The sequence below is a fragment of the Cariama cristata genome, unplaced genomic scaffold (genome assembly GCF_000690535.1).
Source record: "Cariama cristata isolate BGI_N322 unplaced genomic scaffold, ASM69053v1 scaffold31783, whole genome shotgun sequence".
NCBI lineage: Eukaryota > Metazoa > Chordata > Aves > Cariamiformes > Cariamidae > Cariama > Cariama cristata.
Genome location: NW_009610630.1, coordinates 1 through 15,377, shown reverse-complemented (window position 1 = coordinate 15,377; position 15,377 = coordinate 1). Strand labels below are relative to the sequence as shown.

Here is a 15,377-nt window from a genome sequence, read left to right as displayed (position 1 = left end):
TAAGGGTTTGTTGCGTACCAGAAATATATGTATATATACACAGAGAATTTAAGATTGTAAATATGCTTTTTATTTAAGTTGAAGATTCAAGTTTTAAAATTCCTTGGTTTGTGACCAGCTGCGGTTAAATTAATAAAACTTAGAGCTGCAAAAATTGCCCCAAGGCAGATCAGATGAGGTGTATTAACTAGATAAAAATTGTTTGAGTTTGTAGCTGAAAATACTACCACCAGGGTTGTTCTTTGGGTAATTGTTGCATTACAACAAATCTCATGATCATAGTCAATTTGATAATTAATGGATGGTCTGAAGTCTACTTTTGCAGTAAGCCTAAAGAATCAACTACCAAGCAAGGCAACATCCTGAGGGTTTCTAGTGACCTTGAGATAATGGAAGTTCTTTAAAGTACTCTGGTTGCTGTCTTTCTCCGAAGTTCCCATATTGTCAATGCAGTCATTTTCCAACCACTGCTTTCAGTATGGTTGTCTAACTAAATAAACAACCACAATTGAAATGCAATGTGAAATATGGAAAAAAAAAAACAAAAAAACAAACAACCCAAAGTAACAACAAGAACAAGATATTTTAATTTCTCTGCTTTTATTAGAGACTTTTGCTGCAGACTGATGTGACTGTAAGATTCTGTTCCTACAGGCTTCTGCAAAATGGTGGTATTCATAGACTGTCAAGAATTTTCAAAATATATTCTTTAAAGATTTGTACTAATTGTTGCTGAGTTACATGGCTGCTGATTGTAAAAAAGGACTAGTGTTCATTGTTGCATGGGTGATAAGAAGGAAGTATTTAATTTTCCAAGCTTCAGATATTATACCGTGAAATGAGACTCCTTGACACATGATGGCTAATCCAATCGTAGTAGCTGGCGACTTTTGTATACACGCCAGGGTGACCAGCCTCCCCGCAGTTCTCACCCCAACTCACAATACCCCAGACATACGCCACATTTTCTGCATCAAAACAGACCAAGGGGCCTCCTGAATCACCTTTGCAGCTGTCTATGGAGCCATCATAAGTACCTGGAGCAAAAGAGGAAATAAAAAGCAATGATTTATGCTTTGTCCTATATACTCGGTAAAAGTCGATTAATTTCTAACACCCTTACTACACTTTTCTGCTTGGTTGATTGACCCAATATGAAGGAACCCATACTAAGCGTGTGTCTACAAGTTTTTAAAAATGTACCCTCTTTCTCGAATCTCTACATTACTGAGAAAGAGTTTTGTGAACTTTTCCGAGTTGGAATTACTAATCTTATAAAACAAGATTTTATTGCCTTTTTTAAGTTTAATTGATATTTGCTGTGTAACCAACTCCCCTGGATACTAGCCCTTAATTCCAAAGTTTGTATTTGCATCAGGGAGGGGGAGCTAACCCCAGATACCCATTTTCTGATGTTGTCCCATGTGATACCATCTTTGTTCCCTCCTGGTAAAATACTTGAAATACACTGAAGATCAAGGATATAAGTTATGGAACTTGCACAGTAGACAAACCCAGTATCTTATAGATGTCATGTTGAATTTATCACAAATTATTTGGCTTTTCTATCTGGTTTTTATTTTTCTTGTTAGAGTAGTTTGTTTAAATATTGCCTTTACTTTTTGATTCAAAGAACAGTTGAAACTATCTGCCCTCTAAGTTAAATACCCATTGCTCTTGTAGTCATGTATTTGGCAATATCTTTCGTTACTTGAGAAGCAAAAAAGTGTGTATTCAAAACCCTTATTTTAGTGCTAGGAGTAACCACCAGTTTCCTGGCCAGACTAATCTTAGTTTGAGAAGTTAATTGTGTTTTTCCTGGGGTGCAGTGTGGTAGTAGCCAATGTCTAAGCAGATGAATAGTCGCATTCTAGTCAACAGGACTACTAACGTGCTCCAAGACGGGCATTTGTTTAAATATGTTGCTGAATCAGAATCAAATATAGTAGAGGTAGGGGTTTAGTAGAGTTCAGTGGGCTGTAAAGTGCTTGTGTATTTAGAAAACATAAATTGCATGATGAAATTTGCGCACATAATCACATAAACTTAGCATACTGTCATCTTAATTCTGTTTATACATAGATATATCATAGTGGATGCATCTAGGCTACAATGGCTAGCATTCTGCTAATGGTGATACTGTGGCAATCAGTTACTGTTTCCCAAGTCTAAAAGATTGCCTATGGGTATGTCTGACCTTACAAACAGTGGGTTTGATGGTACAGAAATTATAGTAAGAAAATTGATGCTTGCCTGCACATGCCATTTGTTTAAAAAATCGTCCTGGATACAATTCAGAACAATTCTGAAATAAATTAACATTGCCCCACTTGAGGACATATTGTTTGGTATAACCTAGAAAAGAAAAGAATAAACTTTTCTAAATTAAAAATGGTAAGTACATATTAGACACTTTTAATATCATAAATTGAAAGTTATATATTTGCTTATCTATAGAATATAATCTTCAGTATTATAAACCAGATACCTTAAACTGCCACTAACACGTGTCCTATATGAATTGCAGTACATTGGCCGTATATTTTAAAAGAAAAGCAGAGTGGTTTAATTGCAGTGTTAAATACAGTACAGTCATTTTGTGACATTTGCACGCTTTCCCTTTCCTTGTCTTCCTCAGTTTTTCCTCTGTTTTCCATATCAAAGTTTTCAGACACTGGGAAACTGGTATATTGTTTTCTATGAAATGGAGATGTGGCTGTGATCATCCTTACTACCTTTTTTCCAATTCTACTCTGTCTTTTTGGGATGAGTGGACCAGATACTGAAGATACAGGTGGACCATGCATTCATGAGGTTAAGGGGATTTTCTGTTTTGTTCTCTGTCCATTTGCTAGTAATTCCCAACTTTGCATTTGCTTTATGGACTGCTACTGAGTACGGACAGGAGAAGCCTCACAATATGGTAGCTCCAGCGCCAGGCTGTAATCACTGTGATACGAAACAAATGCTTTCCAAATCTTTGAAGCATGATTACACTTGGCTTGTGTGTCTCTGTGCAGCCTTCTGTGGGCTAAACTCAAACACGGCTGAGACAAGATGTGCCGAGTTTCTTAACTGTTGGCTGCAGCTCAGATCCTCTGGGGCAGGGGACAGGCGACGGGCTGGGACTATGGGCCGCTGTGAGCAACTACCCGCCCCTTGTTGAATATCATTACCAGGTCTCCACAGCTAATCTAAACCTTAGATTGGCAAAAGGAACACTTCTTATTGTCAGGGTAGTTTTCAACCAGGTGTGTCCTCCAGATCAATTTACTAAGCGGCTGAAACAGCAGAGGAAGCAGTACAGAAAAGAGAACCAACAGCAATAGCCGAATGCCAAACCACAGCCTATGTTTTCTGTACTCTACGTCTTCCGAGTGCTTTGTGCACAGCTACTCTTCAGCCTTTTCAAAATGAAAGCTGACCACAATTAGAAAACAAGTGATACAAATAATACATTCTTGTAGTAAGCACTAAAGCAAATACCTTTTTCTAGTCCCCATCCAGAAACCTTGCATCTGTCACCAGCCTTGAACATATACTCTGACCAGGGGATGCAGGCAGGTGTGCTATATTCCAGGGAGCATTCTCCTTTCCCAGAACCTCTCAGCTGCAGCAGAGCAATGTCATTTTCATAAGTTGACGCGTTATACTTCTCATGGATTATGAGTTTGTTTAGTCTTAAAGTATCTGTCTCTTTGTCATACAGTATTGTATCCAACAGTCCAATCCAGACCTGGTACAGATGAACTCGACTTGCCCTGGAAAAAAACAGGGAAATAAACTATGTTTTGGTACTTAACACGAGCACTCTACATTTTGCCTTAGCTGTAAATTTTTGCATTTTATCAAAGTTCCTCTGGAATAAAAATTCATATTATATACATATAGTTTCTTTCTGGACTTGATGTCCAGGTTTTTCTGAAGTGTAGCAAATGCAAGGCAGATGACACTAACTGCTGAGTACTGCAACTAATACAGAAAAAAATGTTACAGGCCAGTCTCTGTGTTTAGTGCTGTGACAAAGAGAAAGCAGGCGTTTACGCCTCTCTGATTTCAAGTGAAAGAAGAGTGAGCAGGTGTGGATGGGATGCTGGGGCTGGCGAATCTTCCCTGTTTGCTCTTGCTTGTTCTGGGGAACATATGACCCCAGGGACATTCTCAGGGGACAGGTCCTGGACTTCCCCAAGGTGGAGATGGGGAAGAGAGGAGGTCCCTTGTATCTCCCTTTCAGGCAGAGTGGTTGCGGTGAACCTTTTCTGCCTGCCTACTAGCTGACTGAAGAATGCTGTGCCTCTTCAAACTCATCATTACTTTTTCATCTTTCTATTCACTGCCGAAATACTCTACTTTCTCTGAATCTTCGCCATTGTTAATGTGGGTGAACCAGTGGTTTAAATTGTTTTATTCAATAGGCAAATAGGAATAGCAAATGGATAGCTAAGAAGGGCAATAATATCCAAAATGATCTTTCTGCCTCACAAGAAGAAAATAATTTCCCAGTTTGTTGTTTTTACCTGACACAGTGTGCTGCAGTCAGAACCCAACAGCCACCAATATAAACCCCTCCACAGTACACTGTTGCACCTTCACTGCCAGTTTCTTTAATTGCCACTTGCCAAGGGAATTCACCCTATTCAAACAACAAACACCCAAATAATGTAAAATCATGATAATTGTACTGGTTTTAGCGCATAAAGGGAAGCACAGTTCTTGGTATCACCTCATCTCCTTGACTATACCTGATTGTAAATAAAAAATCTGCTATCCAGAAATTGTGAATTGAGACCCATCTGATATAAAGGATATATGTTCTAAAATGCAGGAATTTTATTCAGTCTTCTGACTTTGTGTGATGCCTCCTTCCCTCCAGCTTTCTGTCATGAAACCCCTTGTAGCCAGAGAAACAGATGTAGAATCTGACCTGGTATGATTGAGTATAGCATTTTTTACTGTATTGTGTTTTAAAGGTGCAAATTTAAATTCCATTTTGTCAAAATTGTTATTTCTGGTATTTTGCTGGATTATTTTCAATGTGTACTTGTACTGTAATGCTCAATTTTGCAACTCCATATTTTACTTTATAAATTGTGCTTCTCTTTACTTTCATTTAGTGCAGTGCCACTACTGCTGCAAAACATGAAATTTGTGTTGTAGCTGATTTTGTTATTTCCATACATTTTTAACAGAAGGACAATAATGCCCGCTTAAGTTGATGCTGAATGAACTCACATCTGATAAGGTTATTTTTTACCTTTCTTGCAACCTCTCCACCTATGATTCTTTTCCGTCGAGTTAATGTGTGTTCTCTACGACCGCAGTGTAGTTGGGGAAGAAGAGTCTTTATCATTTTTCTTTCTTTAACAAAAAGGGAAAATGTGTCTCAGAATTCAGGGATCCATTCTCTCTATTTGGAGACAGGTTTATCTTTATCTTGAAAATTGAGTGCTGTGAATATGCCAGTAGCTGAAGCAGCAGGAAAGCAGAGACCAAAAATGTTGGCATTGGTTTTGCTTTGAAAATTGCTTACATCACATTACTTCTCTTCATTTTCCACTGCTCCTTGCATTCAGGCAAATAATTTTAAAGCAGTTCGCCTAGATTTCCTGAGAGTTCACCAGCTGCCAAAACATGCAGATGTGGGTCCACAGCCAGGATGAATTATTACGGCATTCTTGAAATTAGTGGAAAGCGAGGAAAAATAGTAAGCCCCAGAGTGTATCTTACTAAATCACAAAGTCCAGATATCTGAGTGTTCTGGATCTGGCCAGCTGGCTGGTAGCTAGAAAGCCATGAAAAAGAGGGTATGCTGTTATTTTTGGAGGGTTAGTTACACTTACCTTCATCCATACTGTGATTTTCAGCACTCTTGTCTTTGCCTGTAGTAGAATAACAAAATACTAAAAATATGGGCAAACATTTAAATTTGTTCTATTACTTGAATTTGTTTGTGTGCCAAAATCATGGTACATATTTTAAATGCATAAGGGCACACGATTTCACGTGGACAGCATCACTCTCTCAGCCTGGTGCCTGCTGTTTCCTTTCCTACTAGACGCTCAGCCTACACATGACCTACATCCAGCAGATACTCATTCATAACTACATGACACCTACTCTGCTTTCCATGCCTAGGGAGCCCTTCTGCAAAGAAACCCTGAGAAATGGCCTTTTTGGGGGTTTTTTGATCTCTAAAGTGATATCCCATTCTCCTCCACCGGGAAACAACAGAAATTTCTCCTGCTGCCCCATCAACCTTTTGGAGCTTTCTAAAGCCCAAAGGAGCATTAGGTAACAGGACCTTTTTTTTTTTCCCCCCCTGATTTAGATGATGCTGTTGTGTACTGTGTGCCTCCTTTAACAGGCTAAGGGAGGGTATTCAACATGAGAGGTAAATTAAATGCTTCCTGAATCTGGTTTGTCACCTTTTATTCAAACAAAATGCCTGTTGAATGCAGTTCTTAAATGGAGGCTGAGGGTTGGGTCTGTTCTCATGTTACTGACAGCAGTGTTTACATTTAGAGTTCAGTTTACCTTTACCAATTACCATTTACCAATAGTGTTTACTTTTTGGCTTTAAACTTTGTTTCTTATCAGAGCAAGGAAAACACTCTACTTTCAAAACAAAACGAAATCTTTTCAACAGTGAGGGGAACAGCACAGAAGAATTATTATATTGACAAACTAGCTGAATTCCTTTTCTGGGAGGAAAATTTTTCTGCCTGCCCCGTCGACAATTTCTTCACAAATAGGGGATACCAGTTTGATAGATGGCCACATCAGCAAAAGGCATAATCTGCCTTAAGCCTCCTAAAACATCTGTTTCTCCCTTCCTTTAGTTTTCTTGCTATTCTTTTCTAGAAGGAAAGGGGGAAAAATTACATAACCTTTTCTCCCTACTATTCATAACATAACATTGGGAAGACTAATTCACGCATGCACTTTGGTTTTGCTATTCTGTTAAATAATTTAATAATTTGCATTCTGTAGTCTCTAATTATAATTGAGCAGAATGAAAGGAAAGAAACAAAAACATCTTTCAGAAGGAAACCTGCACAGAGAATTCGGGCTTCATCCTCTCCTGTGAGGCAGTCAACTTCTTTGTTACAGACATTCTTATTTGGAATACAGATATTTGACCGACAGTGGAAACTGTTGTCTCTGCACTCTGTAACACAGGAGAATTACAAATGTAAATCACAGGGTCCTATGATTCAGCAGCCTTACACAGTTGGAAAGCTTTTTAAAATATAAACACAATATAATACCCATGTTATGGGGGACCTGGCTGCTCAGAAATAGATCACAAATGCAGGCTCTGCAAGTGTAAAACGAAATGAATACTTGTCTCTCCTCATTTTACAGTCTTGAAGTTTTAAGAGTTAAAAAATGTGGATCTCTGTTATCAGTTCAGTACTGTACTTTCAGACTTGGTATCTGTCCTTACCGGTTTCATCCACAACACATGCCCACACTCAGCCTCAGCTAACTGAGATTGGCATCCAGTTTTGCCAGCATTACTGATCATCTCAAATGAGGAATTTATGACGCTTGGGTCAAATTTCCCCCCAAAATCAGAGTCCAAGCTGGCTTTTGGTTGAATGAGCTAAATGCCTAAATGCAGGGTTAGGAATCAACAGTCTTATTTTGAAGATAGTGGATTTATTAATTTATTTATTCTAAAATTCTTGATTATATAAAATGTTATTATAAACCTGAGAACCCCTTTCCTTTTAATTCTTATGATCACTTTGTATGCTATCAAAAGCAAAGCAGTGCTCGAATTTATGGCAAGGTTTTTTGAGCTACTTTATAATCTTATGTTAATCTACTATCTAAGGATATATGTCTTTAATAGAAACTAAGATAGTTCTCTGAAAGTGTCCAGATATCCCAATATGATCCAAAGACCACTGAACTCAGTTGAAATGCGTCTTTTGATTCCAGGAAGCATTGTTTTCAGCCCATGCAGCTGAAAGCACTATCTTGGTTAAGTGGAATCTGAATAAATGTATGAAGCCACAGGTATTTATTTATTTTTTTTCTAAAATGCCTGTGATTCTGTTTCCACGATTATCAGATTAAATTTACTGACAATTGTAAAACTACAAAATTAAGGTTATTTAGGGATAGTGATGGGATTTGTAACCCACATTACTGTTTGGCACCTGAAACCCAGCTTTTGAAAGTATTCTGCATTCGGGTCATGCTAGATCCATTCCTTGTTTCTAATCAAAATTGTTACAGCTGGAATTGCAGATGCTGAAAGAATGACTGCTCATGAATAAGCAATGTGACAGGAACTATTCACAGATATTCTATGGATAATCTTGCATTAGTAATATATTTAAGAGAGACCTTACTTTGGTTTAAAGATAGTTCATTGGCAGAACAGTGTCTTTAATTAATATTGATTTTTCCCAACTAAAAATACATTTTAATTCTAACACGGCTCATTTTTTGGTATCAATGTTTAAGAGCCTCCTAAATAATCTCATTGTATTTCCTCATCCTCCAAGGAAATTCAGGTTCTCAGAGATCACTTGGCCTGCTTCAAAAAGGTGTATTATGCCTACTTTTTTGCACTGGCATATACATAAACTATGGTTTGATTGCTTTAACTTAAAAGCAGATTGCTTTTGATAGCTTTAACGAAAAGAGACTTTAGCTGTTACATCGGTGTAAAAATTCTTTGGGGTTGTTCTTCTGCTGAAATGTTTTTGAAACAGCCAAGAAAGGAAATTATTACCTCTACAGCACAGTTCATCACTTAGGTCTCCGCAGTCATTGATTCCATCACAGGTTTTATTCAGAGAAATGCACTTCTTGTTGACGCAGTGAAACTCACCATCTGAACAAGCTGTGCAGTACGATGAAAATGAAGTTAGTGTGGAAATGTCTATAGGTTCACAACTGCCCATGGAAATATTCTGCTTGTGCATTTTAATCTAGCAGCAGTTTGGCCTATCAACAGTAGGCATTCTGGGGCCTGGTAATGTCAATAGGAATCTTTTTTTGTTCTTTTAATCACCTTCTCATCAAGCTTTTAATGTGACCACTTATTTTCCTCCTCCAACTTGCAGTAGCCTGGCAAAAGGGAACATCATTTCTTCTCCACAAGGACTAAACCAGAAATGATCCGTTCAAACCCACCATCAATGATTCAAATGATTAAGATGATGGATGCTCCGCCTCTAGAAGGAAGTCATCAAAAGTCTGTGAACTCCTGCTGTTATGGCATAAGAAAAACCTGAGATGATTCATAGCTCCCCTAACCAGCAGCATCTCAGGCTGATGCTTATCAGTGCCCTGTCTCCTCACCAGTTAACCCAGGAGAGACAAGATTTGTGGGATACAATAGACCTTGGTACCCTTGAAAGGGATGGGGGAACAAACAGAACCATGGGTGAAATATATTTACTTTTGGAAAACATCTTTAAAAATACTTTAGGAGCAACAGTGATTTTCCAAACTCATAAACTCAAGACTATATTGACTCAAGACTGCCTCAATTGTCTTAAAGTCTGCAAAAGGATTATTTAAAAAAATCAAAAGGTTTCAGTATAGGTTAGCTGTGGCTGAGAGTTCAGCAAACTAGGTGCTAATTATTACAAATAAAATGTAAGAACCCCAAGTAGATAGAAAACTAAAAAACCTACTAACCTCTGAGATTTTCATGGCAGTGGAGGCTGATGAGTCCCTCATTACTATCTCTTGACTTCATCTCTATGTGACATTCAGCAAGACTTGTCTCTAGGCCCCTGCAAGTTATTTTCAGACAGTGCAATGAATTTAAGGCAGATTCTGTGATGCTGGAATGGGCTTGGTAATATTCAGCACCTCTGTAAAGATACAAATAATAACAACAAATTATATAATTTCACAATGGATTGTCCACTGCTTTTATGTTTTGAATTTATATGATTTTCTTCAGCGTTCAAGAATTTTGGTCATGGCTAAGAAAAAGAGCAGCCTTCCCATGGAATAGTCTAGGGGTAAGTAGGAGATGTTTACTTTGGAAGAAAAAGTAAAACAAAGTGGTAATTTTTGCAGTTTGCTGCATAGAACTGTCCCTAAATCCATATGCAGGTCTGTGACGGCCACTGTGCATCACGATGCATAGACAAGTCTCCTTATGTAGCAAAACTTGTAAGCTCGGATCTCTATCTCTGTGTGGACACAGGTGAGCCATAATTTGGAAACCATCCTGCATGGTATTGAGTATCCTTTATGTCATCAAAACCAATGCATGTTGAGAAAGCTCAGGCCACTGCAAGGCTGGGATTAATAAATTTTATCTCCCTCGGTTTTACCTGAGCAGCGTCTTCCTAACGTGTCCACTGCCTGAAAGAGATACGGATTGAGTAAATAAGTAACTAGAGAGGCTTACGATGGGAGTCCAGGGCTGAATGTTCTGTCCCAGGACAAGCCCTTCTCTGCTATCTAAAGAGATACCGATCAGGACTAGGAAATGTTTGCTTCTCACCTAGAGGGGAAATTTAGGGCACTGCAGTAGCATTTTTAGTCTTCAGGTAGGGTTGGGGGGGCAGCCCTACCTGACTAAGTTAAATTAGTTGTATATGTGTAAAATTATTACGTACAGGATACAGAGTTGACTTTTTACAAGGAGCTGAATGTGCAAGTCAGGTCATCAGTGTGGTTGCAGGAAAAAGAACAAGCTCTACGTGGCTTCAGCCATCCCTGGGGCCAAAGCAAGCAATGGCAGTGGGGGCAAGGGGTGAAGAAAAAAAAAAAAAAGTGTTCTGGTTTTTCTTGTTAGTCTGGCTGGTGCAAGTGGCAAAACAGAGCCGTACCCTGTTGTCAGCTAGCATAAGAAACCCTTTGCACAGAGGTTATTGCTCAGAGCTACTTGGGGATGGTCCATCTATGCACTTTTCCTTACGCAGACCTGAGACAAAACCTCTGTGCTGCTCTTCAGCTTTGTTTTAAAAGTGAAACAATTACCGTTTTTATAGTTGTAATCCGTAATAGAACACAGAAATCTGTGTTTTGGCTTTCACTCTCAGGTGTCAGTTAAAGAAGCTTTGTCAGAGTACTGTAGCCAATACATTGTTCATGAGTTTTCTCTCTGAACTGTTGGCTGACTGTGACTTACACTTATGTAAGGATCGCTATTTTTTCAGGTCCCTTGCAGTTATCTGAACTTACGATTCAAAGCCAAGGTGCTTGCAAGCCACATTTGCTTCATTCATAGTCCACTCACTATCACATACAAAAATGGTGTTCTTTTGATTCACAGGTTTTACTCGAAGCAAACTTGAATCTCCATGGCCCACAGAGATTGAAAATGTTTCTAAAAAAAAGGAGAAATAAAAAAAATCCCCAGGTAAAATCATATTTTATATATGTGTCTAGTGGAAGGAAAGCATAGAAACAAATCAGGACTAATTTTGTATTGACAGCCAGAGTTCGTATGGAAAGAACAGTAGATTGGAAATCAGAAGCTTCAAGTATTATTCCTGATTTTTCTGAGGATTGACTTTGTGGCTTTGAGCCTGCCACTTTTTCAAAATGTACCAGTTTCAGGACCACGTAAGAGTACCTGGAGTTCTGCCAGGGGAGGGTTGCATCTTGGTATAATGACTTTCATTTTTGGTAACCAACCAGTGACACTTCAAGTTAGATGGCCAGATCTTGCTTTTATTACCTGTCTAGCAAAACTTCTGCTGTTTGCAGTGGAGCTAAGGTCCTCAGCTTAACTTAGTGAAGCCGTATAGAGAGCATGCCAGAACACACAGAGGCTCTCCGATCTTTTTCAGTGGAATAGGCAAATTGAATTTTGCCACCCTGAGGGCGATGGGCTGAGCTGCTGCTTCTGTGGGGAAAGGGCGGGATGGTACTGGGACAGAGACTGGGCAGGAGAGTCCTGGGCCCGGCTTGCTGCTCCTGCTGCGTTTCGTGGAGGTGGGGCTGGAGGATGGGTAGGAGCAGCTACTGCTCACGGAGGCCATCCCCCTTATTATCAGGAGACATTTCTCCCTGCACTCAGACAGAGGTTGAGCTGACAAAGCAGCTTGGTGCAGCCCAAAAGCAGGTGAGAACAGCCAGCTCCTTGTCAGTGCACAAACCATCACTGGTTTGCAGGGCAATAGGTTTCTGGTTTGGTGACATTCAGTGTGAAGAGGATTGAGGTCAACATGGCTTACCTTCTCCCTGTGCACTCCCACACACACCTCAGCAGGTTGACTCCATTCCTTGGATTCTTGCTCCTGTGTCCCTCTCCAGAAGATACCCTCTCTGCTGATGTTCTCAGCAGGCCTTCTCCCACTTCACCTCCCACCACAGTCAACACCCTGCTTGGAAACCTTTGAGCTCTTTCCTGTGTCTCTTTCTTCCCTTCTTATGATTTGAGCAACCTACCAGCAGCAGGGTGAGCTGGGCCTGTCAATCACTGTATTTCTACGAAAATCAACAGATATTGCCCATTTTCAGTGACTTTTCATTTTCTGTTTCATGCTCTTACTAGTGCAAGTAAATGAACAGACTTTCTGAGCTGTAAATAGTAAGCATCTCCTTGGCCACAAATGACTGACTGACACATTTTGGAAAAGGAGGTGTGAATACCTTCAGACTTGCATTTTCCCTTGTGCAGGAACTTTGTGTCGGGACGTTGACACTCATAGCTCTTTAGGTGACAGTAAGTATGGAAGTACTTTCCATTGGTAGAACAAACTGACGAGCCATTCTTTGGGCACTGGTAGGGAAGCTTACAAAGGCATTTTCCCTCCACGCATCGTTCCCATGGGTGACAAAAAACTTTCTCACAGGACTTGTGTGTGTATTTGTTGCTTAAGCATTCTTCTGTGAGGTACGTGTCCTGCTTAGCTGACTTGGCAGCCTCAACCTGCTGAAACTGGTTTTCTTCAGCCTTAGATGCTGCATTCTGCAAGGCACAAAATAATAATAAAAAAAGTGATTAAAACTAGGAACTGCACCAATAGTTCTGCAGATCCCTTTGTTGACCTCAACAAAGTGTTTATTCATAAGCCTTCTCCTATCTTAGGAGAACAAAGGTGCTAAATACCATTTATAGTGTTTATTCCCTTGTCTTTGGCCACCTCATCTTTCTCAGTTTTTTCTGAACTTTTTTCTTTTTCTTTTTGGATCATTCACCTGGGGTGATCTTCACTCTTACTGGTCTCCCACATGCTGTAGTATACTCTTTACTCTTCAAACATCAGCTGAAGCACGCAGCAGATTATAAACACTTTTTAAGCCAATGGTTTATAAGACCACAGCAATGGGATTGGAAGGAAATGAAAACATAATGGGACTTAAACACCAGAAAAATAAAAAAAAATAGCAACTTGTTTTTTTCTGAGACTTTTTTATTGGCTTGGTTGGCTTGGGGTTTAAGTATCACCTGTAAATATTTATGAACTACTTAGAAGCAAATAGAGTAATCTAAAATTAATGATTTGTTTTATTGTGTGTCTGCTGAATAACAAGTATCTTAAAGAAATTTGAAAACTAAGTGCCCTTCCTTATCAGCTCTTTTCCTGTATCTTGCACAGCAGTGGATTTGGAGCGTGATTGCTGGTCATCACTGGACTGCAAGTACAGGTGCTGACCTTCCGTCCGACTGCCTCTAGGTGAGCGACTCTGCACCTGCCTTTGTGCAGCTCTCTGGTGACTGTGTTGCTGGCTGAATACTTTTGCTTACTAAGATCTATGGGTAGGAAGAATGTTGAAACATGCAAAATATATATGGATGGACTTTGCATAAAAATAGGAGAGAAAAGTTAGTCCTCAAATGCGATTTATCAGCTTGGTGTCAACTGAATCAATAGAGCTGAAGTTTAAAGTTCTCGTGAAGAAATCCTGGCCATGGTAAAGTCAGTGGGGATGTTGTTGGGGCAGAATTTCATCCAACAAAACCCCTTTTAATAGTTGTATAATCTTACTAAATTCTTCATGCTGTTCTCGGGTCAGTAGAATCCAAACTGTGAGCCAGATCCGGCTTGGCATAACTCCCGTATTGTTTCTCCTGAATCAGGACAAAAGGTGCTCGTTTTTATCTAAGGATTTCTCTGAGAGACTGGGGGGTATGCTCAACGCTCAGCCCAGATGGGCTTTCTGGGACAGTTCTGCCAGAAGAGATTCTGCAACAAACCTTCAGGCAGTGCGATATACCGTGTTGTCACGTTAGAAGACTGTAATCTCATTTCTCAAAAAAGGGGGGCAAGGAAAATTGCAGCACCTTTCTATAGTCAGCCATGCTTGCAAATTGGGTTTAGGATAGGATCATGATTAAAATCTTTTCCGGAAGCCTGTTAGCATAAACCCCAGACAGAATCAATACACAAAAGAGAAATAGCAAGCTTCAAACATTCAAGCTGGGCTAAAACAAATGTATGAAACACAAATACTATGAAAGGAAACTTAAAAAAAAAGAAGTCAACTGGTTTTGCTTTTATAACAATAAACTGCTTTTTAATTGTTTTTTAAAAAATAAATTACTGATACCACAATAAAATAAATTCTTACCTCCGATCCAAAAACACAAGAGAGAGACACGAGAACCAAGAAAAATGGGACCGTTTGCATGATGAAATTTTCTCTCTCTTTGTAGACAAATCCCTCTGGCTGGGATTCTTTTGAATGTCAGTTGTTAGATTTGTGTTTAATTTTTAACCACTAGTAAAATATTTTGAAGTGTGTTTAGAAATAAAGTACAGGAGCCTCAACTGCAAAGTGATAAATCTGATCTCTCCAAAAGGATCTTGCCTCAATTTAAGTGGTTGTACTGTAAGTGCAAGATGAGATAACAAAAGTAAAGCCCTTAAAGTAAATGATTAAAAGGAAGCACTTACTAAGGATACACGTTTTCTTTCTTTTGCCAGAGGAGACCATGATTGAATCATCACGCTGGTTCTCCTGATTGTAGGCATTCATCTTTGCCAGATTATTGTAAAAGATAGATGTGTTTTTACGTTAAGAGATATGTATGTCTTCATATATATGGAGAGAGAAAAAACACCTATATCCATGTAACGTCCAGTATATACACAGCTGGATTACAAGATTGTATTACACAATTTGTATAGAGAGTCTTCAAGTGTTTGATAAATGCTTGAAGTACTGTTCTGAAAGTCCGTTTCCAGGAAAACTTTAATTAAAGCCAGCAGCACCCAACCACCCCTCCCCGATCACCGTGCACCCAAAGGGCGGCACCAGACCTGCTCTCCCACGCTCGGGCAGGGGGGCTGCAGGGAGAGGCTCTCCCTCTTTCTTGTCGGTAGAGCTTGGAAGCGTGCTCCCACCCCGGGTTTTGGAGCTCGGGGTACCGCCCCCGTGCACCCGGACCACAACCGAGGCTCTGATCACGGGCGCACATTCAGGAGGAGAGCAGGGTG

The 15,377-nt window shown here is 39.6% G+C and overlaps 1 protein-coding gene across 1 annotated transcript; it reads right to left on the bottom strand.

The window, feature by feature from the left end:
- Positions 1 to 714: 714 nt before the first annotated feature.
- Positions 715 to 14,568, bottom strand: CFI (complement factor I). Its single transcript, XM_009697948.1, has 12 exons — positions 14,509 to 14,568; positions 12,586 to 12,904; positions 11,170 to 11,314; positions 9,664 to 9,842; positions 8,750 to 8,860; positions 7,052 to 7,168; positions 5,841 to 5,879; positions 5,255 to 5,358; positions 4,518 to 4,633; positions 3,487 to 3,761; positions 2,254 to 2,355; positions 715 to 1,037 (listed from the first exon to the last, which is right to left on the bottom strand). The coding sequence occupies exons 1-12, from the start codon at positions 14,566 to 14,568 to the stop codon at positions 820 to 822; spliced, it is 1,785 nt and encodes a 594-aa protein (XP_009696250.1). The 3' UTR covers positions 715 to 819.
- Between the last annotated feature and the right edge of the window lie 809 nt (positions 14,569 to 15,377).

Bases quoted from the DNA above. Each gene is read 5' to 3' on its own strand.
- CFI (XM_009697948.1), bottom strand. From the start codon at position 14,568: ATGCAAACGGTCCCATTTTTCTTGGTTCTCGTGTCTCTCTCTTGTGTT. The intron at 9,843-11,169 runs GTAAGTTCAGAT...GTATCTTTACAG, and splicing joins AAGCACCTTGGCTTTGAATC to AGGTGCTGAATATTACCAAG. The intron at 4,634-5,254 runs GTAAAAAATAAC...TTGTTTGAATAG, and splicing joins GTGGAGAGGTTGCAAGAAAG to GGTGAATTCCCTTGGCAAGT.